Source organism: Strigops habroptila, chromosome 16 (assembly GCF_004027225.2).
Source record: "Strigops habroptila isolate Jane chromosome 16, bStrHab1.2.pri, whole genome shotgun sequence".
NCBI classification, from domain to species: Eukaryota; Metazoa; Chordata; class Aves; order Psittaciformes; family Psittacidae; genus Strigops; species Strigops habroptila.
The window spans coordinates 5,875,039-5,898,766 of NC_044292.2; the positions used below are offsets into that span (position 1 = coordinate 5,875,039).

The following is a 23,728-nucleotide window of genomic DNA, read 5'->3' on the forward strand; positions in this document are numbered from 1 at the left end:
GTATGGGAAATCCGGATTCAATTTTTGTCTCTTCCACAGATGCTTCCTATGGTAAGGGACTTTACCTATTGCTGCCTCAGTCTGTTGAGACACAGGATTATGTGCTGTCTCTCACCTCACTTTTATCTATATTTTTGTATATAGTTTAGCTTGTATGGTGTTTTATTTCTTTTTGATAGTTGTAAGATTTTAGGGACATAGTAGTAAGAATTCTGCCATGCAGTACGGAAGAAGTCCTGTCCCTTACAGCACCTAAGGATTCCCTTGTATTGCAAACAAATAATTGCAATGGAAGAACTAATTAAAGAGTTGGGACAATAAAAGTATCCAAGGAGGCTAAAATCTGGACCCTTTGAGAAAGTCTGAAGAATTCTATTTTGTTCTCTTTTTTTGCCATAGTCCTGCTAATGTCAGTATTTTCTCACTGTTTGAGGTGTTCATAGTTTACGTACTCCCCTGCTATACATATTTCAGCCCTCCTGAAATAGCCAAGCTTCTTTCTCTGGTCTAATCTCTTGTTCTCCCTGTAACAGGCAGACTGTGTCTGGCCATTTGGGAAATAGTTCATAATTCCATGCTTAAATAACTGCCTTTTGATAAAGGTCCAAGAGTGCGCTCAGAGAGCTGGTTTGTTTTCAGGGATGGAGCAGACAGAGCAGAATGATGCTGCCTGCATACTAAGAAACTTGGCCTGAAGCCCACACACACCAAAGGCAAAATAAATAAATAAGCATCTCAATCAATCTTGACGTCACCAGGAAAAGGGTCACTGCCATGTGGAAGGAGACATCTGGCCAGTGAAGTCACTGCTCTGGAAGGATGCCACTGAACTGTTCACATGCTCTGCAGCACAATAGGATAACATGACAGTTAAAAGAAGGTAAAAAAAAGGGGGTGGATGAATTCTAATTGATGCTGAGTGAGAGGAGGATTAAGGAAGGAGCTGCACACCTTCTGCAAACCTAACATCTAACTTCTTCCTGTTGAAAAACTCCCATGGTTCCAACGCTAGACCAGCCTGTCATCTCGCTTGACACTGTCCATTAGACGTTCAGAACCAGCTTTGGAACAAGAGCGAGCTGGATCTTGCCACACAGCTAGAATGGAAACATGCGGAGGAGAGCCCTTTCTTCATTCCCATGTGCAGAGCTAAGGAAGATGCACTTGCCCGGGTGTTTGTGTTACCTGCAGCTGTACACAACCACACACACAAAATGACAGTTGTTCAGAGTAGCCACAGCAACAGACTGCTGCAGCCTTCCACATGCATCTTACACTCCAAGGAATTCTTTTAAAACACATTTAAAGGGAAACGCCAACTGCTCTATTTACTAAACAACAAGGTTTTGAGAAGGAGCAACAAGAATTGTCTGTGGGGAAGGAGAAACCCCTTGATAACTCTTTCCTCTACACACAAAACCAACTTGCTTCTGCAGGCTATTGTCTCTCCTTCCCTCAGTCCCCATCCAGACACAACATTGAAAGCAGCAGGGGATTGTTTGCCATGGGAGCTCTGATCTTCCCTTCACAGCAGCAGGGCATCCCAGCCCATCCAGACACCAAGCCAGGATGCTCCTGGCACAACGGAGCATCTGCACCCAGGATGTGGAGGCTCCTCTCCAGCCCTGGGCATTTCTGAACCGGCCTGGTTTAAACGCAGCACAGCCAAGACCGAGTCTTTGTTGTCAGAGCCCGGATTCCTTCAAGACCGCTAAAAAAAATCCACCCTGCGAGAGATGGGAATGCGACTGCCGGGAAAACGCCTGTTTCTCAGCACTTTCCAGCTGATCCCCGCGGCTGCTGCCCGTTCTCCCGGTCACGAACGGGGGGTCCGGCGCTGCCTGCCCGTGCTACAACCGGTCATTTCTCATCTGCACAGCGGATCGGGGCGGAGGAAGGGATGCGGGGCACCGGCGGGCAGCGCCCGCAGGGCCGCCGGCGGCGTGTGGCAGGGCCGGCTCCCCGCTCCCCACCGCTGCCCGTGCCCCCCTCCGCCCCGGCTTACCGCGGCCCCCCGCCGCCTAAAGCGATTATGGGAGCGCCCCGCTGTCCTGCTGCTCCTCCGCAGGGGCTTCGCGGTGCTTACCGGAACCGGGGCGAGTCCTTGATGCACTCCTCGAACTCCACCGTCATCCTGCCGGCTCGGCCCGCGGCGCGTTCAGCGGAGGAAGCGCATCGCCCGCCGGCAGCCAAGGACGCGGCGAGCGAGCGACCGACTGAGGCAGCGAGCGCCCGCCCCCCGCGCCCGCCGCCTCAGCGGGATGAGCGCGCCCGCCGAACGCCGCCGAACGCCACCGAGCGCCGCCGAACGCCGCCCAACGCCGCCGAACGCCGCCCAGCGGCGCGAAAGGCCGCGCTGGCCCGGGCCCAGCCTGGGGCCGCCGGCGGGCAGAAGCGGAGGGCAGGGCCGCTGTGCCGTCAGCCCGAGGGTCCCCTCCCGGGTGGCCGCTGAGTCCTGGAGCGAGCGGGCGGGACGGTGGGGTCCGTGTCCTTGCGAAGCGCGGCTCCGTTCCTAACCCTCCCCCGCCGCCTTCGCCCCTCTTGGGCTCTGACAGGACACTCGTGGCACCGTTTGAAGCGTGTTTGTGGCCGTGGCAGCGACCACCGCTTTGTGCATCACCTCATGCCAAGTGATCAGCCTGAGGTGCGGCCGCCATTTGCACGTAGGGCTGAGTGCGCTGATGGAGAAGATTGGGGTGTCCAGCGCGATCTGATATGGGCAGTGTCCAGAGGATTGGCATCAATCCTGTTAGTACTTAATACAGGTTTTAATTTTCTGTACACAATGGATTTGCTGCTGCCACCAGTAAATCTACAGTAACTCTTCTGGAGCCAACGTAATCACTTGAGGAAGGAAGATATCTGGGCCTATGGGTCCGGCTGAAGAGATGATGTTTGCTGCAGGAAATAGCAGTGTAATGTGGCATGGGTAAACGAGGCTAATTATGATGGGTTTAGGTCTGATCCTCCACCCACAGATGGAACAATACAAACCACATCATCCACTGCAAGTTTTATAGGAGTTTAAGACTGAGAGAAGGGCCCGAAGTGTAAATCTCCACCTTTTAGGAGAGTGCATCCTGTGTAATACAGACCTAAACTAAAACACAAGGGCCAGAGCATCTGAATCTATGGCAAAATGAGGCCTTGCCACAGGCACAGACTGAGCCATGATGAAATGAGATGAGATGTTCAGTGCCATTTCTATACACAAACTACAGCCAAGAATCACCCCTAGACCAGGCTCCCATTTCCATCTGAGTTCCCAGACCTGCCCAATTGGTCAGCCCCAGCCAAGAGTATCAGTGTGTGGGCAAATATCTGACTTTTTAACAGAGAGATCAGATGCTGGAGGGTTCTGAGGAACACAGAAGGAGGAATTAGCCCCTGGATCCCCTCAGTCCAGGAGAAGGGGCAAGGTGACCTCTGGTGGCCTCTGTTTTATGTGGTTCCATAAGGTCAAATCAACACAGTTTCCATTTTCTTTGGTTCTTCCAGCAAGATGAAAGCGTGTGGATGTTTCTGCCTGCGTGCATATGCACAAGCTCAGGGATTACAAATTACCCTCCTCTTTAAAGCTGAGAATCATCAGTTTCATTATAAAAGACTCTGGAGGCCATTGTGCGAGTTGAAAGCCAGTTGGATTTTCCTATTCAAAACAGATCCCAGGTTTGTATGAGGGAGGCAGGGATTTTTCTGTCGCTCTCCCTGTTTTACTAATGAGTTTGGGCTATTGTTTGCACTGGTTTTGGGCAATCTATCGTGCATACAGATACAGCACTTCAGTAAAGATGAGGAAAGATTTTAAAATACAGAGCAAAGTCATGAAGAACATCTGCAGCCTTTGTTTTATTATCATTATCTTGGCCTGTTTTTGTCCCTGTAGCTGTTATTTACCCTCAGTAAATGGTAGCCCACACACATCCTTTCACAGGCTGAAATAGATGAATATGGGCTTGCCTGAAATGCCCATGATGTTTTCTGCAGGGACTTTAATGTGGCTATTGGCTGAGTTGAGAGCAGTTTCATGTGGAGAAGGTTCACTGTATCATAGAATCAGAATGGTTTGTGTTGGAAGGGACTTTAAAGCTCATCCAGTTCCAACCCCCTGCCACGGGCAGGGACACCTTCCACTAGAGCAGGTTGCTCCAAGCCCCTGTGTCCAACCTGGCCTTGAACACTGCCAGGGATGGGGCAGCCACAGCTTCTCTGGGCACCCTGTGCCAGCGCCTCAGCACCCTTATAGCGAAGAATATTTTCCTTGTATCTAATTTAAATCTCTCCTCTGACAGCTTAAAGCCATTCCCCCTTGTCCTGGGAACATCCAAGCCTTTGAGTCCCCAGTGCCAAACTCACAACTGAGACAAGGAAGTACAAAATGAAATATAATCCTTTGTAAATGAGAAAATCAACTCCAGTGCAGAGTGTGGAGGGCTGCTCACACTGTACACTGACACCCCCATAAACCATATTTTCTGTGTGAGTTTCCTTCTTGCTCTGCCACTTTTGATGGCTTATCTAACTCAAGAGGCAGCCCACAACCGTGCCAGAATAGCCCAAAGGTTCAATTTCATTAGAAATGGACACAAAACCCCAAACATAAGTCCCGCTCGGGTGAGTTCTAATGGCGAACGGCAAGAAAGCCAAAAGAAGCTGCCTGCAGGAAAACTTAATGGCAGAAGAGCCCTGGGAAGATGAAACACAGGTTTTGAGAGGGATTCCTTCCCTTGCCATCGCTGGCTGGGCCACCTTCACCCGCTTTCCCTCAGGCAAAAGCGACCCCATTGTGGCCCTGCCACCGCGCCGCCTCAGCGCGCCCGCCCCACACGGCGGCGGCGGAAGCGGGCGGCGGTGGGCGGGCCACCGGCGGGAAGCCGGCTGAGGGGAGCGGGGCGCTGTGGCCCGGCCCTGCGGCGGGCAGAGGGGCGAGAAGGCCGCAGGGCTGCCCCCGGGGGGTGCCCGCCGCGCAGCCATGCTGGTTTGTCCCCCAACCCGGTACCTAGTGTTCTTTCAGTACTTTGGCACTAAATATAGGTAGGTGCCTCAGCTGCCTCCTCGCTGTGAGCGGTGGAAGTGAACCAGCGCCTGCTGAGGGGCGATTGTCACTGAAGGGGGTCAGCCCTGAGGGGGGCCAGCCATGGGTGGTGATGGGAGAGCTACAAAGAGGTGGCTGGGGAAGGGATGGGTGAATGTAGTGCTTTTGGTGAGGGTTAAATCCATGCTGAGATGTGAGAGCAGACAGAGAGCTGGTCTCTCCTTTCCGCTGTGCACAGAAGTGTTAAGAAGGGGATGGTTTAGGCAGGAAATGCATAGAATAGGCAAAGAGAAAACATCAAAGGATGGAGAAGAAGGCAAACTTGTGATCTCGGGCTGGGGCTCAGGGAGGGCAAGCTGCTGTGTTTCCTGTAGTGGTTATGGTGGTTTGCTGGGTGTCCGGTGGTGTGTCCGGTTCCCAGCGGTGCAGATGCCTGTGCTGCTCCAGAGGCTGAGTCCTGCAGGGTGGTAGCTGAGGTTGGGTTTCCCCAGGCCTTAAACATCCCACATGTGTAGCTGTGCCTGTTTACTGGCAAAGAAAGTGTGTGGGAAAACTTGCACAGCTCCAGTTCATGGAATTGTGCTTATTTTCTGGAGGACTTTACAGAATAATACCATCATATGCCAAAACCCACAACTCTTGCAGCGCATGGTCTGTATCGCTGTGGGTACTGACCTAAATTACTCTGAGTAGTTACAGGTAGGTTTAGTTTAGCCTCAGGACGTATCTCTCTGCACTTCAGCAGCTTTTGTGAATGGCTGTGACTTCTGCAGTAGAGAAGGAAGCTCACCACAAACTGTCTTTGTGGTCTTTTAGTTCCTTTATGACATCTGCAGAGCCTGCAAGAAAGGGACCTGCAACTGGCAACCAGCTCCTGGCTCTGAAATAGTTTATCTGCAAATTCTTTCTAGTGTAATTTGTCCGCTTTGTCTTCATTTCAAGGGCTAGTCCAGAGAGTAATATATGATGGATGATTTTTATTTCCAACCTCCTTTCTTGCGAATAACTGCTGCACCTTTTCCCCTCCATTCATCAGTGTTTGGTCCCTGCAAGTTGTGTAAAAAGATCCAGGTCTCCCTATAGCAAACAGTTCAATGACTGTCCCCCATTAACTTCTGGATGTGCTGGTGTGTGCTTTGTGAAGTCTTTGGGTCCTGACACATACCACTAACTGTTGCATTTGTTTTGCTTTGCAGTGGGGTCATGGAGACTTCAAGTAATCAGTCATTGATTGGAGTCCAGAATTATTTGGAGGTAAGTCCTTGCTAATCATCCTTTCATTAAAACGAAACTTCTAGGGTCACATTGTTGAGTTACAAATATTATCAAAGATAACTATTGTTTTTAGATTGACAATAAGAGACACTTGCATAATGCTAAACACTGCAATATTCAAAACACTCAAAGTGCTTTAGAAATTATGTCAGTGTACAGGTGGGAGAAATAGATCAGGGTGAAGTCAGACACATCTAGACCCTGATAAAGATGTGAACCCCTTAATGAGACTTGAAATTGAGGCACCTGAGTCCAGAACTCTGATTCTGAGAGCCCCTGCTCAGGTGCTGGCACACCTGAAGGGACTTAAGCCTGTGAGCTTTATATGAGCACTTGTGGCTTTGCCTTCACTCGTTCTCAGAACTGCCTCAGTTTTGAGTAGGTTCAGCTGTGCTGCTTCTAGGTGCTGCATCCTCTCGGGAAAGGATGTCTCTGATAGATATTTTTGGAACAAAGCACACCAGGATATCCATTATTGCAATGGAAGAAAAAAAAAATGCTTGGTTTCCATTCTTCTGGAGTTCTTCTAATATGCCAGGGGAAAAAAGGTACGGTCCTGTCATCACTGTTGTTCCTGTGCAGCTCCCAGGGATTTCAAGAATGTGAGAATGGCTTTCAGGATGTGAGTGCTGTTTGGGCTTGGAGTGAGTGTGCAATAGGAGTGCAAAAGGCCCACTGTTACACCAGCGAGTAGAAAGTGGGTTACTTGCACAGGGTGAATGCTCAGCACACCTGGATGTTTGTGTAACCCACTTGTAATTTAATTACAAGCTGCTGTTGAGCTGCATTTATTTGAGCAGTGCTGGTGAGACCCATGTTTCTGTGCAGGGCAGGAATTGAAAGGAGGATGTGTTATTTTTCTCTTGTCTTAGAAGCATCATGTAGTTCAAAATGAAGCCTGTGCCTGTCCAGAAAAGATTGTTTGTGAGATTGCTTTAGGTGGGATCACACCTATATATTAATACCAACCTTTCTGTTACTCAGATCTCATTTTCAGTCAGACTCTCTAACCCAAGATCACAAACCGTAGCAGATTGAAGGTGGTGCACGCACCATCCTTGTTTGTGTGAGTCTATGCTCTGCATTAGCTTCAATCCTTGTCTGGTAAAGGAAGACAGTTGTGGAAGAGCTGGTCTGGGAGCAGACAGGACGTTTCCACACCATGCCTTGGTTTGCTGAGTGAGGGTGATAGCTCTTGCTAAACAGTCTGCAGAAGGAAAGTGTGATGAATTATGGCTTGAGTAAGAGTTCTCAGGGTATATTTGTATGGCTTTTTGCCTGTGACCATTGTGGAGAAAGTGTATAAATATTGTGCGCATCTTGAAAGAAGAGCCCCAGAGGATTTTCTCTCTCATTTATCTAATGCTCTGAACCATCCAGTGTCTCAGCCCCCGGCACCGGACTTTGGGTGAGCCCAGCAGTTGTTTTGCATTATCCAAGTAACTTTGTTTTAACAGGAGAATGGGTAGGATGGGTGATTAAAGGAGAAAAGAAGAAGAAAAAAAGAAAAAGATAAACTTATTTGGTGTTGTCTTTTCACAGTATCAGCACTTTGCAGGCCAGTTCTGGGATATGTGCTTTGCTTTCATGTGGTGGTATTGATGCTGGGCACTGCTGAGCAGAGCTGTGTCTATTAGAACCACATGGGAAGTCTTAAAGCAACTTTAATAGAAAACTTCTGGGGCCTGTAGGAATTTATCTTCCTTCCTCCATTTCTGTGCAGCCTTGAACTTCACAACTTTCCAAAGCCAGGGAGGCAACTGAAGGGAAGGGCAAAATTAAATGTTTAATGAGATCCTTATTGTATTCTAAGTATGTTCAGACATTTGTCTGCAGTTGCAGGCAAGCAAATAACCTGGGAGGTGCAGACCTTGTGTTTCAACAACTGTGTCATTAGAAGTGTAATGGGCTGGTTTGTGAGTGTGGTGCTGCAGTCTTGTGTGTGGTAAGGTAAAATAGCTGCACTGGGGCTGAGCAGAAGGCCTGCCCGTAACCCTTTGTCACTGTAAAGTGCTGTATTCTGCAGGACACAAGCTTTTGTAGCCCTCTGTACTGCTATGTAACAGAGCTCTGGGGCTGTCTGGAAGAAATGGAGACTTGTTCTAGTTCAGGGACAGATGTAGATCTTTTGATATATCTTTGAGGGGAGTAAGCTTTGCAGACATCACTTTCGTTCTTTCTTGGAGACAATGTATTTGTCTTGAAGTACTTGGAAGCCCAGCTTGCTAGTGATGGGTCCAAAACAAAATTCCAGACCTTGCCTCCCAGATGGGGAAATTTGAGTCCTGTGACTTGGCTCCCTTAAGTTCCTTGTGGAAACTTATAAGATGCAGGACTTCATGTTCTGGTCTCAGTTCTTACTGTAAAGGAAGATTTCCTGTGTAGCACCTTTTGTTGAAGTGAGTAGCAACATGTTGTTTGTGCTAACAGGTACCGTATGCAAGGCCTGCTAGGATCTACAGAATTAAGTTCCCTTTCATGTTTGGTTTGAACATCTCCTGAGTGTGCTGTTTCCCATTGTGCTGGTGAATGCTGCCCAGAACTAATCTTCCCCACACGAAGCTCTGTTTGGCCAGCAGCCTTGTGCTAAGGCCAGATATTACTCCTCATGAAAGGAAAAGGGGGAGTAGGAGAGGAAAGAAAGAGAACATATGCAAACTCCTTCCTATGCAAAGGCAGCTTTGGTACAACACCCCAAAAAAAAGGGGGGGAGGAGGAAGAAAGGAAAATGGACCAAGAGAACTATTATTATTCTCCAACCCCCGTTTCAATAGTAATTCCAGTGGCATAGGAGATTGCTTTGGAAACCCTTTCTTCTAGCAGAAACCCCTTTCTCAGCTTTTTCGTCCTGGCTTTCACTTCAACTTTTATCTATTCCACTAAAAATGAGTTAGATTTTTAATTAGTATTTCAGTTGAAATAGCACCCACTGAATCAGCCAGGCTGTGCTGACTTGCAACCAGAAGCTTGCGTGTTACTATCAATTATAAACCAGTAACTTAAGTTGTGCAGCATCCCTGGCAATGCAGTGCAACCCCTTGTGTCTGTGCAACTGATGGATTGTGCAATTCAGCTGCCAAGGAAGAGAAATAGGTACTTAGTATTAAAAAACATTCCTAATGCCTGTAGAGATAGATGCTGAGTATCCCGAGTATCCTATCCTGTAGACTTCAGGGAGAGAAGCAGGTGACCTTTTGCTTCTGCACAATAGGTGATATACAGCAATGGGCCTGTTCTTCATCCTCCTTCTCCAGCATTTGTACAGAGTGAGAACTGAGCTGTGAGTAGGAATAGCAATCTGGAATGTGGATCCCTATCATTCTGGCACACCACAGTGGAAATTTCAGCACGATTCAAAATATGGAAGTACTTAGTGAATGAAACCTGTTAGCAGAACAGACCTACTACATGCAAGTAATGCTTTCCCCTGCATCACTGGTATGCAGCCTGTTAGAGGATAAACTGACACTCTGGGATGCTTGTTGCTGCTCCAGGAATATGGTTGTCTGGAAATGCTGTGACTCAGGAAGTAAAGGCTGAATGAAAATGGATGCGATCTGGTTCAGTGAAAGGCCTCCAGCAGGTGCCAAGCCAAGACTTCAGTGTTTCTTACACCTGCTAAAGTGAAGGGTATTTGCATGCTCTGTGGCTTAAAGAACTTTGAGCACTGGGAGGACAACCCAGCTTCTTTATTCCTGATCTTCTCTATTGCCTTTTACCTGGGGCCCCATGGGTAAAGGGCTTAACTTCTGCCTTGGTTTCCCCATAGGAATCCATAGATGATACCCAACAGGGTAGTGGTCTGGATTAATAGCAGTAAAGGCTTTTGAGTTGCTCAGATGAAAGGCCTGCTTGTTTTTTCTGAAAGGACAGGAAAAACTGGTTGCTATCTAAGCAGTTACTAAATGTAAATAATGTGGGGTTTTTAGCAGTGTGGGTGATACTCATAGATGAAAGTATACAGGAACCAGAGGAGGAAACCATCAGCTTGCCTGTAAGCTCAAAGGGCATCAAGATGGTAAAGATGGGAGACATTTGCCTAGGTGAAGGGGTCACTTCTGAATTGCCCGCAAAGAAGTTTATCAGTTCATAAAAACTCTTTTTAAGGAGATTAATTAGGGTTGGATATAAATGAAATACTAGAATTGAAACTGGAGGCAGCAGTTGATAGTACCTTATCAGCTGCATGCCTGTTAGGCTGGAGGAAGAATCCACAAAGCTTTTAGCTTTCACAAACTGAGATTTGGTGGTGGTGGTGGTCGTATTCCTCCTTGGATGCCCAGCACATACATCCTTCAGTCATTTCTCCAGAGAGCATTGCCCAGGAGAAAACTGGAGAAGGGCAGCTGTGAAAATACCATTTGTTGAAGCTGTCATTCAGTCCTGCACCTTTGTGGACTCATTGGCTGACCTGAATGGGGGAAACCACCAGATTTGCCTTGGAGTCTGCAATCCTCTTTTCCTCTCCAGTAGGGCTCAGCTCCTATTGGCAAAGGAGATGGGATCCAAACAGTGTTCTTATTGTCCAGCTTTCTTTGGATGCCGGGTGGGATCCAAAGGCGTGCTGCATCCAAACTTCTCCAAGCCCCTAACAAGAGAGGAGGATGTTTTCCATGCTCTCTCCTGTTCTCTCTCCTTCTCTAACCCCACTCAACTGTGTTTCCACTGGCTGGTTTTTGCTTGATGGGAAAGGAGAGGGAGAAGAGGGTGGAAGAAGGGAGGAGCCTGCAAAACCCAAACATATCTTTGCAGAAACCACGCTCTTAAAATGCAGCTTCTGCTTTAAGACAAATTGCTGAGGCACAAGCCAAGGTCTACTGCAGAAAACTATTTAATTTCTGTCTGGTTCTCTCTGCTTAAGGGTGATAAATAAAGATTGTTGTTGTTAATTGTAACCACATGTGAACTCCAAATAGAAGGATTAGGAAGAGGAAAAGCTAGGGTCATTTTGTTTTCTTTCCCAGGCCTTCCCCTGCACCTCTGTTGCACTTTTTCCTTTACCTCCCTATGCATTTTAAGGATATACTTCCGAGAGCCCGGAATCCTGTCTGCTCGATAGTAGGAGTCTGGAAGGTATTTGTGAGTCAGCAGTTCAAACTATTGCCTCTAGGAACCAAATGAAAATCAAATAAAGACCATTGGTTCACTACTCAGGAGTGGAGATGGGAAAGGGAAAGATATTTCAAGTCATTCAGCAGGTTTTTTCCTTTTCTTCTTGTTTTTCAGTCTTTCAGATCTGCTTCACTCATTCCTTGTAACAAATTACATTGGATTTTCTAAGGGCCTGTCCTCACAAAGAAAAAGGTTGTAATTTGCAGTGGTCCAGCAACCTACTTTAAAACCTTACTGTAGGTAAGACCTACTATGGTTTTAACATCAGTATTCCATGAACTTGCTGACCTACCAGTGCTTGTCCTTTACCAAAACCCACCCTGGCTTTACTAAACTTAGGCCAGTCTAGACAGACCCTTCTGTATGTAGCATCTAATTAACCATGTTAGTATCTCTTTTGTTCTCCCTCTTGTGTGTGTGCATCTTGATTAAAAGACACCATATTAATGACTCATTTAGCAGGGCTTTATTTACTTTCCCAGCAGGAATGTGTAGTAATTCACCCAGTTGTTTTTCCAGTCCTTTGTTAGTGGGCAGAATGGAAAGGCAGAAACAGGGTGGGGAGATAAAAGCCAGCTGCGTGGACAGGAACAATTGGGAAAGGGAAACAACAGGCCAAGCCACAGGTGGGCTCTCCAGCAAATCCGTGCCAAAATCCATATGCAAAACCTAGAGGATCTCAATGTCTGTCCTTCCCCTTGCCTTAAGAATAGTAAGTTTCAGCTTGTTGCAGTACAGTTTGCTAACTAAGTTTTAAAGTACATCTCAGCTGCAGTGTAACTTTAGAGCCTTTTGGCTCCAATAAGCTTGAACTCTGTGACTGTAAAACTTGAATAGTGTGATGGTGTAAATAATGTTGATTGTTTTCTGCTTTAGTCTTGCTGTGGCAGAGGTCTTAGCGTGAGTGAGACATCACCTGAATATTAAGACAACTCTAGCTCCTGAGGAAAATAGTACTCAAGAATTAGCCAAGTCCTGCATTAATGCAACTACGGAAGCAGCAAATATAAGGAAATCCCACCTTGTGACTGCCAGTGGCCTGTGTCTGTCCTGTGGTTCTTTGTACCTGCTGGGATAGCTCAGTGTCAGCTCCTCAACTACTCATGTATTTTATGAGCTGTGTCCTGATTCTTAGATCTGTTTATATTTCTCAGTGGGACTAATAAATGCATTACATCAGTGCTGGGCTACTACTCCTCTGGTCCCCTGGCTCTTCCTCTGCTCTCAACAGTTAATGGAAGCATATTGCTCTCTGTAGCCCTGCTCCCATTGTGGATGGGAAGGAACTTCTGCCTGCAGCGGTAAGCTGCAGTACTTGACACTATTCTGGCCTGCACTGGAAGTGAAGGATGCAGCCTGAGCTCCTTCAGGTGTCTTGGCTGACATCATTCAGACATCCCTGCATGCTGTTTCCATCCCTTTAAGGCTTGGGTTCTGCAATCTGAGTCCAGTTCTTGGCAGTAAATTGCAGGGATGGTGTCTAGGTTTAAATGGGCAATTCTCTGTCCTGTTTCCTACTCACTCAAAGATATACAGTAAGGATGGGGAGCCTGATTTTTGTACTTAGTACATGTAAGGAAGTTCATGTGGCATTTTGCATGTTCTGTCTGAGGTGATTTGAGGACAAAAGGTGAGGAGCCACTGGTGCTAGAAGTCCCCCAAACAGGCTCCTCTCCATCCCTTTCTTTGCAGCCCACGGTAAAACTCCCAATTACTTCTTTGTGTGAGTAATAAGGAGACATATGGTTAGCAAAGAGGAGGATGTTTTTTCCTAGCTAGCTTGGAGCAAGTCATCTATTCATAAATCCCATCTCATCTTGGCTTCCAGAAGGCAGTGCAGAACCTGAAGCCCGTTGCTCCTGTCAAGTTCCACATCTCCAGCCGCACAGATGCTGGTGTCCATGCACTCTGCAACTCTGCTCACCTCGACATCCAGAGGGCTCCAGGGAAGCCAGCTTTTGAAGAGAAACAGCTCGTCTATGGTCTTAATCGCCACCTGAAGCCTGAGCCAATCTGGTAAGTTGGTGGCAGTTTCTTCTTCTTGGAGAAAGGAGGAAATGCAACGATTTCATTCTTCACCCACAAGATATATTTTCCCCTGTTATATATGTTGCCAAACCATTCCCTTGCACATGTGTATTTCTGCTACCACCAGACCCCTGTTGTTGTTAGATCATCTGTGCTGGTACCCCTAAAACGAGTAGTTGTGAGAGGCTGGGGTCACCATGTAAGTATTGAATCCACTGGGATGACTCTACTTTCCCACATGAGCTAGAACACTAGTATCTAACTTTCAGTGCTGCTTTATTCCCCAAACTCCCTAATTTCCTTTGTTTCTTGAATTAGCACTTAGCAGAAACCTGGCTGCAGTATTGCCTCTCACCTGTATCTATGCAAAAAGATGAAGAACAAGCAAACAAAACTGCTGTTAGCGTTGGCAGTCTCCTCCTCCCTTCCCATGTCCTCAGCCCCTTTTCTTCCCTGCTAGACCAAGGCTACTGCTTGACGTGGTTTAGAAAAGTTACATTAAAAGCTGCAGTTGAATATTTTTGTAGCAAGATTTGTTGTTTTACTCAATGGGATAAAGTCCTTTTCATACTACACCCAACTGTTAATGACTAGGAAGTGTTGCATAGGAATGTTGATACAACAATCTACAGAGAGCAGAACAGCCATTTCTTCTCCCTGTTTCCTTCTTTCTTCTTGTTAGAGTTATTACTTCTTGAAGAATGTCACAGTGAGTTTATTCTGCATGAAAGCAAAGCCTAAATACCCACCCCCAAATGAAGAAAAAAATGATCATTAAAGCAACAGTTTCTGTTTAGAATTTGCATCAATTAGATGAGTAGTTTCTACACCCTTTCAGAAGGGTGAATTTTTCAGAAGGTGGATTGAATTTCAATGTTCTTTGCTTTTCTTCTCAAGCTGTTGTGCAGTTTCTCTGTCAGCTGTCAAACAGTTTCTGTGTTCTTCCCTAAATATGGGTGCATTTGTATGGTTAAAGGATAAATTCAATGAAACATTGGGGTTTTTAGACTTAAAAGCCAAATCTGTGCTGTGTCATAGAATCAACATGCCATTTGCCAGCAGCTGCTCTGCTGTGGTCTATTCCTCCTTCTCTTGCTTTGTCTGATTTGCATACACTAAACTCTTGATGGCAGAGATTGTCCGTGTCTGTCCAGGATTTGGTCCAGTAGGATTTGAATCTCTGAGAGGTACCCTATGGAAGAGTGTGTCAAAGCATTTCAGAGTGTTGTGCAAGAAGGTGGGTAAATCTACAGGAGGTATTTAGATGAGCAGAAGAACTGTCATGCAAGGTGCCAGACTTCAGTCTTTCTGATGTCTGGTGGCATGCGCATAAAGGAAGATTATGGAGGAAATTCCCCATGCCAGAGCAAGGGCCCAGGACCAAAAAGCCCATCCCTCCCCACCCCAGTGCAGGATTGTTGTAAGAATTAGCAACATTACTATGAAGTACACTCCCCCCTTCATGCTTCACCTAGTCTGCTTTACTTTGTAATCTCTTTGTGAAACAGGGCCTGACACAAATGCTGGCATAGCAAGGCCTGGTATTTGAGGACTGACGTTGTAGTTACATCTGTTCTTGGTGTTGCAATGGAAGATTCTAGTTCTCCACAGCTTGGGGAGCAGTGAATCCGGCTCTTAATGTGCAGGTGCTCGAATAGTTTGGGGTCTGAAGGAGGGAGAGGTGAATGATGGTGTTACTTTTTTCCCAGGAGGTCTTTCTTGCATGTTCCACATGCTGTGTAAACAGGGAGCTGGTATGGGTTGGTTGGAGCTGTGACATGCTCTGCAGAAGGTGCTGATCTGCAGTTCAGTCACATGCTTTGACCTTTTCAAAGCATGTTGTAAACGTTCCAACCTGCTGTAGGGTGGTGAGGTGCTGGCACAGGGTGCCCAAAGAAGTGGTAAATGCCCCATCCCTGGCAGTATTCAAGGCCAAGTGGGACAGAGCCTTGGGTGACATGGTCTAGGGTGAGGTGTCCCTGCTCGTGGCAGGGGGGTTGGAACTAGATGATCTTAAGGTCCTTTCCAACCCAAACCATTCTATGAAATATAGTGGGACCTTTTATCTGCAGTCTCTCATCCCGGTCAGTGACTGGAGCAGGAGCTGCAGCTGCTGTCTCAGAGCTAGCTGCGTTCTTTCACCTCCAAACAAGTACCAAGGGAGCCATCAGAGGGTGAAGGGGAAGAGGAAGTAAAATCCTTGGAATCCGAGCTCAGGAAAGAGGGCTGGAAGGCACTGTGAGAGCCTTATTACTAGAGGCACATAGTTCCTGTTAGTGCTTGTTTATTATGTTGTTTCAGCTGACCTTTTCCCCTGGCTGTTTACAGTTCCTTTAACAGTCCTCATTTAGTTTTGGGAACAGTAAAAGGCCACACCACTTTGTTCCTAACAGTCTTCTGACTGTCCACGTTGGCTTCGCTGTTACTGTCCCTCCATAAAACCCTCTTGTGATGTCCTGGAGTAGGTGAGCTCAACCCGAGCGTGGTGTGAGATGACTGTTAATGCTGCTTGGGCTTGTTACAGAGTGTGACTGCCATTAGAAATGTATCCCTGTCAGTCCCCAGAAATGTGTAAAGGAAATTGCTCTCCCCCAAACCTTATTTGCAAAAATGTGTTTTAGCAGTTTGCAGGGTTGGTGGAGTCTCCCTGAAAGCAAACTTTTCACAGTGGGTACCTGAAAGCAAAGCAAATACTGACTTCACTGCTTTTACTACACAGCCCATGGACGGCCATCCAGTAACAAGTCAGATCATGCATCCCAAACCTGAGATTGAATATTAGCATGATAATAGAGGATTGACAGACTTGCACTTACAAATCCAGTTCCTCCATTTGCCTCTTAAAGTAACAGCTAGATTCCTGTGTGCTGAGAAGCCAGAACACAAAGCAAATCCTTCTCTCAAGATAGCTAAGTTGCATGCTTAACATCTGAGAGTTATGTCCCTCCATAGCTTTCACCTTCTTTGACGTATGTGTGAAGAGTCTAATGCAGCTGCTGAGGGGCTGGGGGTGATTTCTTTCCAGACTGCTGTGTCAATTAAATGAAAAAGAAAAGATTCTGAAATAGAATTTGACTTATGCAGGGTTTTAGTTGTTATTTTTTGCTCAGCCTGAAAAGTAGGTCAGAATCAATGGAAGTCAAACCCTTTCTGGATGTTTTAGCTGTAACAGGGAGCATGAAGTAGGTCATAGTTTTGATTTCCTTCCTTAAAGGACTAAAGCAGTTGTTTGGGAGGCAAAACTTGGTGATTTTACAGCCAGAGGGTACCACTGTAATAATTGGTCTGTTCTGTGTGTCACCAGCCACTGAATCTGAGTGTCTCTTCCCTGAGTTTAGGCTTGGAACTTGTGAGTTGTGTTGTCTGACTTTAATGGCATGAGTTGTCCTGGAGAATAAAAACTACTGTTGTGACCTGCCACTTCCCATACTAGTAGTCCTATAGATACATAGTTATAGTGAGCTTTGTGATGCTTTGATTAGTCAAAGAGCAAAGAGGATTGCTGCTGAAGAAGCATCTCTGAAAGGAGGCAGCAGTGGGATCTTACAGATGGGAGGTTTTTGTCTCACACTAAGACCTGACAGGTACCTTATCAGGGGTGATATCTTCTGATCAAATGCGGTCCAGTCCTGATCAGTTAGAGTTTGGGTTTCTCAGGATGCACTCAGCTCTGCTTCTCCTTCCTCCCTTGGTCTGCAAATGGTTCAGCTGCTTTCCATTAAAGAGCTTGGTGATGGGCACAAGCCTGAGTGTGTTCAGCAACCATCCCCTCCCTCTGTAAATATGACTTTGCCAAGAAGAATTCTCTCCTAATGTTGAAGAGAAAACTCAGCACTTTCATGTGGTTGCAAGCAGGGGGTGATGGAGAGAGGGATCTTTGTGAGAACACGTTATTGGTGATAGAGCTTGGAAGGGAAACAAGATTCCAAGCTGGCTGACTGTATCAGCAGTAATAATAACCTTTTGTAGCATGATGGGTTTCTTCTATCACCTGATCTGTCTTTTATATTTGCAAAGCATATTTGAAAGGATCTTGTCTACAAAGATCAGAGTGTATTTCATAGATGAGGTAACTTCAGGAGGACTTGGCCCCTTAAGAAGGGATGGTAATACAGTAGACTCACACCTTCTATTTCTGGTGTCAGTTTTGTAAGCACACAGTAAATGCTGTTTGAGGGACAAGAAGACAGAGTTGGGATTCCTCCCACTGTCTGCAAATTGCCATTTAGCTTCTGTAGGATGTACTTCTGGAGAACATCTTTGTATCCAATAAATTACCATTGCTAGTTAGATGTCTTTGGGCTTTTTCTTCCTTCAACCTCCTCTGAAATTCAGGCTCCTTTGAAAAGGTAAGGAATGCCATGAGTCTGTATTTACCAGCAGGCTTTCAAATAATGGGAGTTTAACAAGGCCTGAAATGCAGCTGCTGGAAGAAATGCTGGAAAGACATTCCTAGCTAGAAAGAGCTTCTGGTGGCAATTGCATCTGCTGGAAGAGGCAGGAAAGGTGCCTGTGTGGAAGATCATGTGAGCAAAACGAGGCTTTTCTGAAAGAACCACTCTATCAGAAGGAGTAAAAGGATGGTTATTGAATAAAAATCACATAATAAGAGAAGCTCAAGATAGATGAAATGCTTGTGGAGGCATGTAAACAAGGGAAAATAAAGGTGATTATTATATTCCTGTGTTTAGAAGAAGCTGGAGGTCCTCAGTTCAAACTCCATCGCAGGCCTGGAGGATGTAGTTTGCATTTCTACTGAGAGTTTGTAGCAGTGGAGCAATCTCCAGGGCTTGTTATTGCAAATCTTTGTGGCTCAACTTTAATTTCTTCTGCTGTGGTCTGAGCCTTTGCAGTCAAAGGATGTGAGCCAGAGGCACTTGAGCTGGCAAAAATCCCTGGAGCACCAACCTTTCTCAAGTAAATAAATAGGTTTTTCCATTACTTGGTCCCAAATGGTATTGGATGTTTTAGCTGCCCTGGGTCCTTTCTCCTCACTATGCCAAACCCCAGAGACAGAAAGGCACACAGCAGGAGAAAAATACCTTCTAAGAAAATAGATCCTCTAAAGTAACACCTGCAGGGAGATGGTGCCTGTGTAACAGGGACTCCTTGCTGTGTGCTCCCTGCAGTGTGGTGAGTAGCCAGTGACCTGGGATAAGGGAAAATCAAATCCTGTAAAAACTGTGCTGATATGTTCAAATCAGTGATAATGCTTTGGGGCAGGAGCAGGAACACAGGGAAGCTCTGTTTTCTCCCTTGCTAGAGAAAAGGGTGTTTTCCTCCCTGACAGCTTTCATTCCTTCCCTTCTGGCTACCAAGCTGTCTGTGTTTGATGGTAATGGTGGTGCTGGCCTAGAGAAACAAGGCAATTTCTCCCTATTGCTTGTAGAAGAAAGCAGGGGAGATCAGCTGCCTAGAGAGCTGCTCCTTGCGCTGACTGCCCGGAGTCAGTGGAAGATAAATAGACATGAACATTCTCAAAAGCCATTTTCTGCACACAATAGATGTGAGGAGGTCTCCTGCATGCAACATTCTATTTCCAGACAAACTCAATGTAGGTGATGGTGGGATGCACCTTTATTTTCATTGCTGCAGCAAAGTCCTCTTTGTCTTGGAGGTTGTGGGGGGATGTGGGAGGGAAGTGATTTAAAGCTATCTCCATCTGTTACAATGAGCTGTGTAACCTTTGAGAGTGAGCACAGAGGTATCCGTTGGTGGGGGAATCCTTCTCACTCGTGTTTGGGACTGCAGCAGCAGAAGGGCACGGTGTTTGTAAGGTGTGCTCCTCAGCTGGAGGGGGGCAGCTTGCCTTGGGAAGTTGCTGCCTCTTGCCTTAAACATGGCTGGGAACACATGTGCCCTCAGCTAGATCCACAGTATGATTTGATGGGCTGGGTGAGGTGTTTGGTCTCACTGTGCACCAAAGAACACACACCACCAATTGCCATTTCTCAGCTGAAGGGCTGAGCTGAAGGGTTTTAGCCTCTTGTGATGGTGTGAGCATCCCCAAAATGTGTTGATAGATGACCCAAAGTCAGTGTGTATTTGATGACAGGGGTGATGTTAAGTCTCATCTGTCTTCTTCCAGTTGACAGATGCCTGTGGCAGCCTAGAGATGCAAATCCTTGGTCACTGGTTAGTCATGGGTTGTGAGGAGAGTGAGATTTAATGAATGTTAAGTGCAGTTTCTCAAAGAATCCATTGCATGTTTCAGTTCCCATTTATGTGGTGACCAGGCAAAAGCTTTTGAACTAGTTCATGACATTTCTCTGCATCTCCCTCTTTGTCTTCTGTCCTCACAGCATTCTGAATGCCTACCGGGTGTCCAGCAGCTTCCACGCGCGCTTCTCTGCACTGTCAAGAACCTACATCTATCGGCTGCTGATGGGCTGCTCTCATCATTCTGAAATACCAGTGTTTGAAAGGGATCTCTGCTGGGCTCCTGTGGGAGGGTAAGTGTATCCCATTAAACATCCCTGGGGAGCCTCATCAACGCTCTAGAAGGGCTTGGCTTTTGGGGGAAGTAGGAATGGGTAATTTCCACATGAGACCAATGTTCCCTGTTCATATGGCCAAGATTTCTCTGTTGAAATGGATGCAAGTGCACTGAGTTGTGTTCACTGAGCCTTACAGTCCTTTTGAACTGTATGGTTTTACCTGTGATAAACATGCTTAGCACTGCTGAAATACTCAGTGGCTTCGGGTAAAGTCCATCAACAACTTTGTGTGTCCCTCCCTAATGGAAGTGATAAGCATTTCCTCAGATGACCTTGTCAGTTCGTACAGCAAACCCATTCAGACAGCTGGCCAGAGGAGCAGTGCTCTGACATGATGCAGACAGGCAGAAGTGCATTGCCTGGCAGATCTCAGAGTTTAGGTGTGACCATACAGGCAGGCAAGAGTGAAGGCTGAGAATTCTTCTTTTTTAATCTTATTTTTGCTTTCCCAGTCTTATTTCTGGTAGTTGACTGTGTGTATGTTTGAATAGGGAGACCAATGACTCCAAGCAACCCTACAATAACAAACCGGTGTATCTGGCTCAGTGTTCACTTGTGTTCTTGGAGTAGCCACTGAGTCATAACAGATCAGTACTTGTATATGCAAGGGAAGAAAAACAAATTCAGTGCCATTTAGAAAGAAAAAACAAACAACCTCGGACATGTTAAACAGTGGGTGAGGAAAGAAACCAAACAAACCCCAGAAGATAATTTGTTATTGTCCTTTTAGTTTATGTTGTACTGAGATAAAGATACAGTCAAGAAAGTGGAGTTCTCCACAACGTGGTAGAAAAACAGGTTTGCAGCCAGTTGCGGCAATTTCATCACCACTATTGGAATAACAATTGTGGGTAATAGGGGAAAAATGTAATCTCAACTGTCTTAGAGGGATGAAGATGACATTGTGCTAACATTAAATTGCTGACTTTCCTTTCTGTGGGCTGTGGAAGGGAAAAATAACAGCTAATTTTGCAATTTCATATTTATGTGTACAATGGGCCTTAATCTCAGGCCCATTAATCTTTATGAAATGGCATGAAATTTAGCCCAGACACTGCAGTTAATGGCAATACCACATTAACGATCAAGTGAGCCCATTAGCAATGCTGAATGGGAGGTGTCTCACTAAAAGGTGGAACATTGGGACTGTTAGTAGTGGAGAAACTCGTAGTGTGTGCACTACTGAGCACGTCTGGTGTATAAACCACATAATACGCATTAAACCTCTGTGGGTGTCTGAGTTGCCAACTGGGTGTCATCAGTGCTGTTCAGTGTGACCAGGGTTCCCTAAGTGCTGGTCATTTTGCTTGAACACAGTGAAAAATGAATGATGTTGGTAAATGTAATCTTGAATTTTGGTTTTCTTCAGAAACACTTTGACTTCTGTTAAGACCTGGCAAACTGAAGCCATGGATCGTGCATATTTGCTCAGGCTTTTCTTAGAAGTTTACAAAAACCAAGAAAAATAAGCATCTGTTCAGCAAATGTGTCAGGAAATCTGTCTCAATTCCTTTGCTTGAGGCTATTTTGAACAGGCCTAGATACTTCAAATGAAGAAATCTGAATGACACTTGACATTCTGAGTTTTACCCTTAGCCTTTTCTTCTGCATCTCCACCTCTGGTTTAGTCTGGCTTCGTCTCTGACAGTTCACTCATTCTATTTCTGTTGCTTCCTAACTTCATCTTCTGGCTGTTGCAAATCTAAGGTTTGGAAAGCCATCATAGTGTGTGGTATTTTCTTACCTGGCAACATCATCCTCACTTTATAAGATCCAGATACTGCAAAGGATTTTGGTTCTCTTGCCCTCCACTCCAGCCAGCAATAGACTTATTTGAACTGAACTGTTACAAGCAGCACAGCAGGGTAACGATTTGGGTAGAAGCATGTGCCTGCCAACCCTTCATCCAGCCTGGGGTTTGGAATACCTTCAGCCCTCAGGTCACTTGGCATCTTGGCTTGTGGTTTGGGCCATTAGAAGACAAACTCCATCTTGCAAAATGAGTTTCCACAATGCTGCCATGTTAAATCTGTGTGCCAGGTTTAAGCCTCTCAACAACTAAATTGGACTTGGACCCACATAACGTACTCAGTCCCACCTGATGCTCCTTTCCTTTTGCCTTTCATTTCAGTTACCTGAATGTTCCTGCCATGCAGGAGGCAGCTCAGTTCCTGGTGGGAACCCACGACTTCAGCACCTTTCGCTCACTTAACTCTGAAACACCTTTTCAGAATCCAGTCAGAACCATCTTCCAGGTGGACATCCAACCCTCTTCTGGTTTCCTGTCCCACCACTATGAACACAGGTGAGAGCTGAGATACTCAGCTGAGGAGCTGCTCTGCTCAGCTAGTGCTCTTTTTGTCTCAAAAGCTGCTTTCCAGCAGTGGGGAACTGACCTCCTGCTTGCTGTACATTTGCTTCGCAGCACTGTGGTGGTGTCAGCAGGGTTCTGCTCAGTGACAGCTTGGAAAGGACATTTCTTTCCCTCTCCTCCATGATGTCCTCAGGGAAAAAGATGAGCAGGAATCAGGGCAGGGGAAATTAGTCCAGTTATTTGTATGTTAAAAGGCAGGATTTTATAAACTGGTGTATGGAATCTGGCACAGAGCAATTCCTATGAGGTGCTTCCAGCATTTACACTCATTTTGGTTGCTAAAGACCAGCTCTTCCAGGGAATGGGATTTTTCTTCCTCTGCTTCTGTCCTAGCTTTGCCTAAGGGCTGCAAATAGATGGAAAACACCCACCCAACACCTAAGTCATTGCTGGAGCTATGCAGATCCACTCGGTTCACACCAGTAACTCCTACTGTCTTCCCAGGGGATGCTGATGAAGGAAAGTCCAATATTCCTCAGTCATTACATAAACAAAAGATCGTGGAGTGTCGGGTTCCTTCAGGACCAGGTCTTGCAAGTATTGAAATGAAGTGGCTGGATGGATTCTTTCTCTAGCAGTAAATCAAGTTTTTTTTCCCAGAAAGATGATGGTTATTTATCATCTGATCGTGGCTTTTGCTTTCATGCTGGTTTCTCTCACAGCTATGGCTGTTGTGTTTCAGCTTGAAAGCTAAACCTTGCTCTTGTCTGTCTCCAAACCACATTTTCCTGCTTTCTGGTTAGGAGAATACCCTTTTCTTTGTAGTTTTCCCCCACAGCCCTCCATGACATTTGAATACCTACTGAGCTGTCTGTAACAACAAGTACCATGCTCCAAGCTTCAGCAGAGCCTCACTGCAGCTTGCAAATAGCCTACTGTTTCTTTCCCCATGTCTTAGAAGGGTTTATTTTACCATCAGTGGTGTAAGATAAAAGCTGAAAGGGAGCTGGGAAAACACAGATCTCTCTGTTCTGAGTAACCCTGGTCTTTTAGTTCTTCCTGTCCTCTCGGATTCCTGCTTTTCCTGCTCAGTGCTGGTGCCTATCAATACACAGCCACGTTATAAAGAGCCACCCAGTTGGATATGGCACTTCCAATGTTGCAGCACAAGGATGTGGCAGTTAATGCCAGATGTAAATGTTTATTTGCCACTTTGCAGCTAAGAAACACTGTCCCTGTGGGGTAAGGAAGGCTGGAGAGAAAAATGGGTGCTGTCTTGTGGCTGCCTTCCTGCTGTTTGTTATTGGGTTGCTGTTGCTGAATGGAGAGCTTGGGCTCCCTCCATCAAGTGTGGTTGTGTTTAGGGACACAAGTGACAGTGAAATCCTTTATCCACAAGATTATCTTGTCCTTTATAATGAGAAGTGTTGTAAGAGGCAGAGTCCTAAGCTGAAAATAACTATTAAC

At 46.1% G+C, this 23,728-nt stretch overlaps 2 protein-coding genes across 11 annotated transcripts in view; one reads left to right on the top strand and one right to left on the bottom strand.

Moving 5' to 3' along the window:
• The window catches only part of ACAP3 (ArfGAP with coiled-coil, ankyrin repeat and PH domains 3), a 79,010-nt gene extending 76,697 nt beyond the window's left edge, over positions 1-2,313 (bottom strand). For all 4 annotated transcript variants that reach the window (XM_030507731.1, XM_030507730.1, XM_030507729.1 and 1 more), the window contains exon 1: positions 2,087-2,313. In XM_030507731.1, the coding sequence (XP_030363591.1) occupies positions 2,087-2,133 (47 nt within the window). In that variant the 5' untranslated portion in view covers positions 2,134-2,313. The remainder of the gene's footprint in view (positions 1-2,086) is intronic.
• A 105-nt stretch (positions 2,314-2,418) lies between these two features.
• Positions 2,419-23,728, top strand: part of PUSL1 (pseudouridine synthase like 1) — a 28,815-nt gene continuing 7,505 nt past the window's right edge. For 2 of the 7 annotated variants that reach the window (XR_003994633.1, XR_003994634.1), the window contains exons 1-5: positions 2,419-3,669; positions 6,232-6,289; positions 13,251-13,438; positions 19,753-19,902; positions 22,079-22,252. Coding sequence is in view for 5 of the 7 variants with exons in the window: in XM_030508280.1 (XP_030364140.1) it covers positions 3,503-3,669; positions 6,232-6,289; positions 13,251-13,438; positions 19,753-19,902; positions 22,079-22,252 (737 nt within the window). In the remaining 2 variants the exon portion in view is untranslated. Of the gene's footprint in view, positions 3,670-4,870; positions 5,035-6,231; positions 6,290-13,250; positions 13,439-19,752; positions 19,903-22,078; positions 22,253-23,728 lie in introns of those variants that run through there. The other 5 variants (XM_030508280.1, XM_030508281.1, XM_030508283.1 and 2 more) reach the window with 5 other exon arrangements.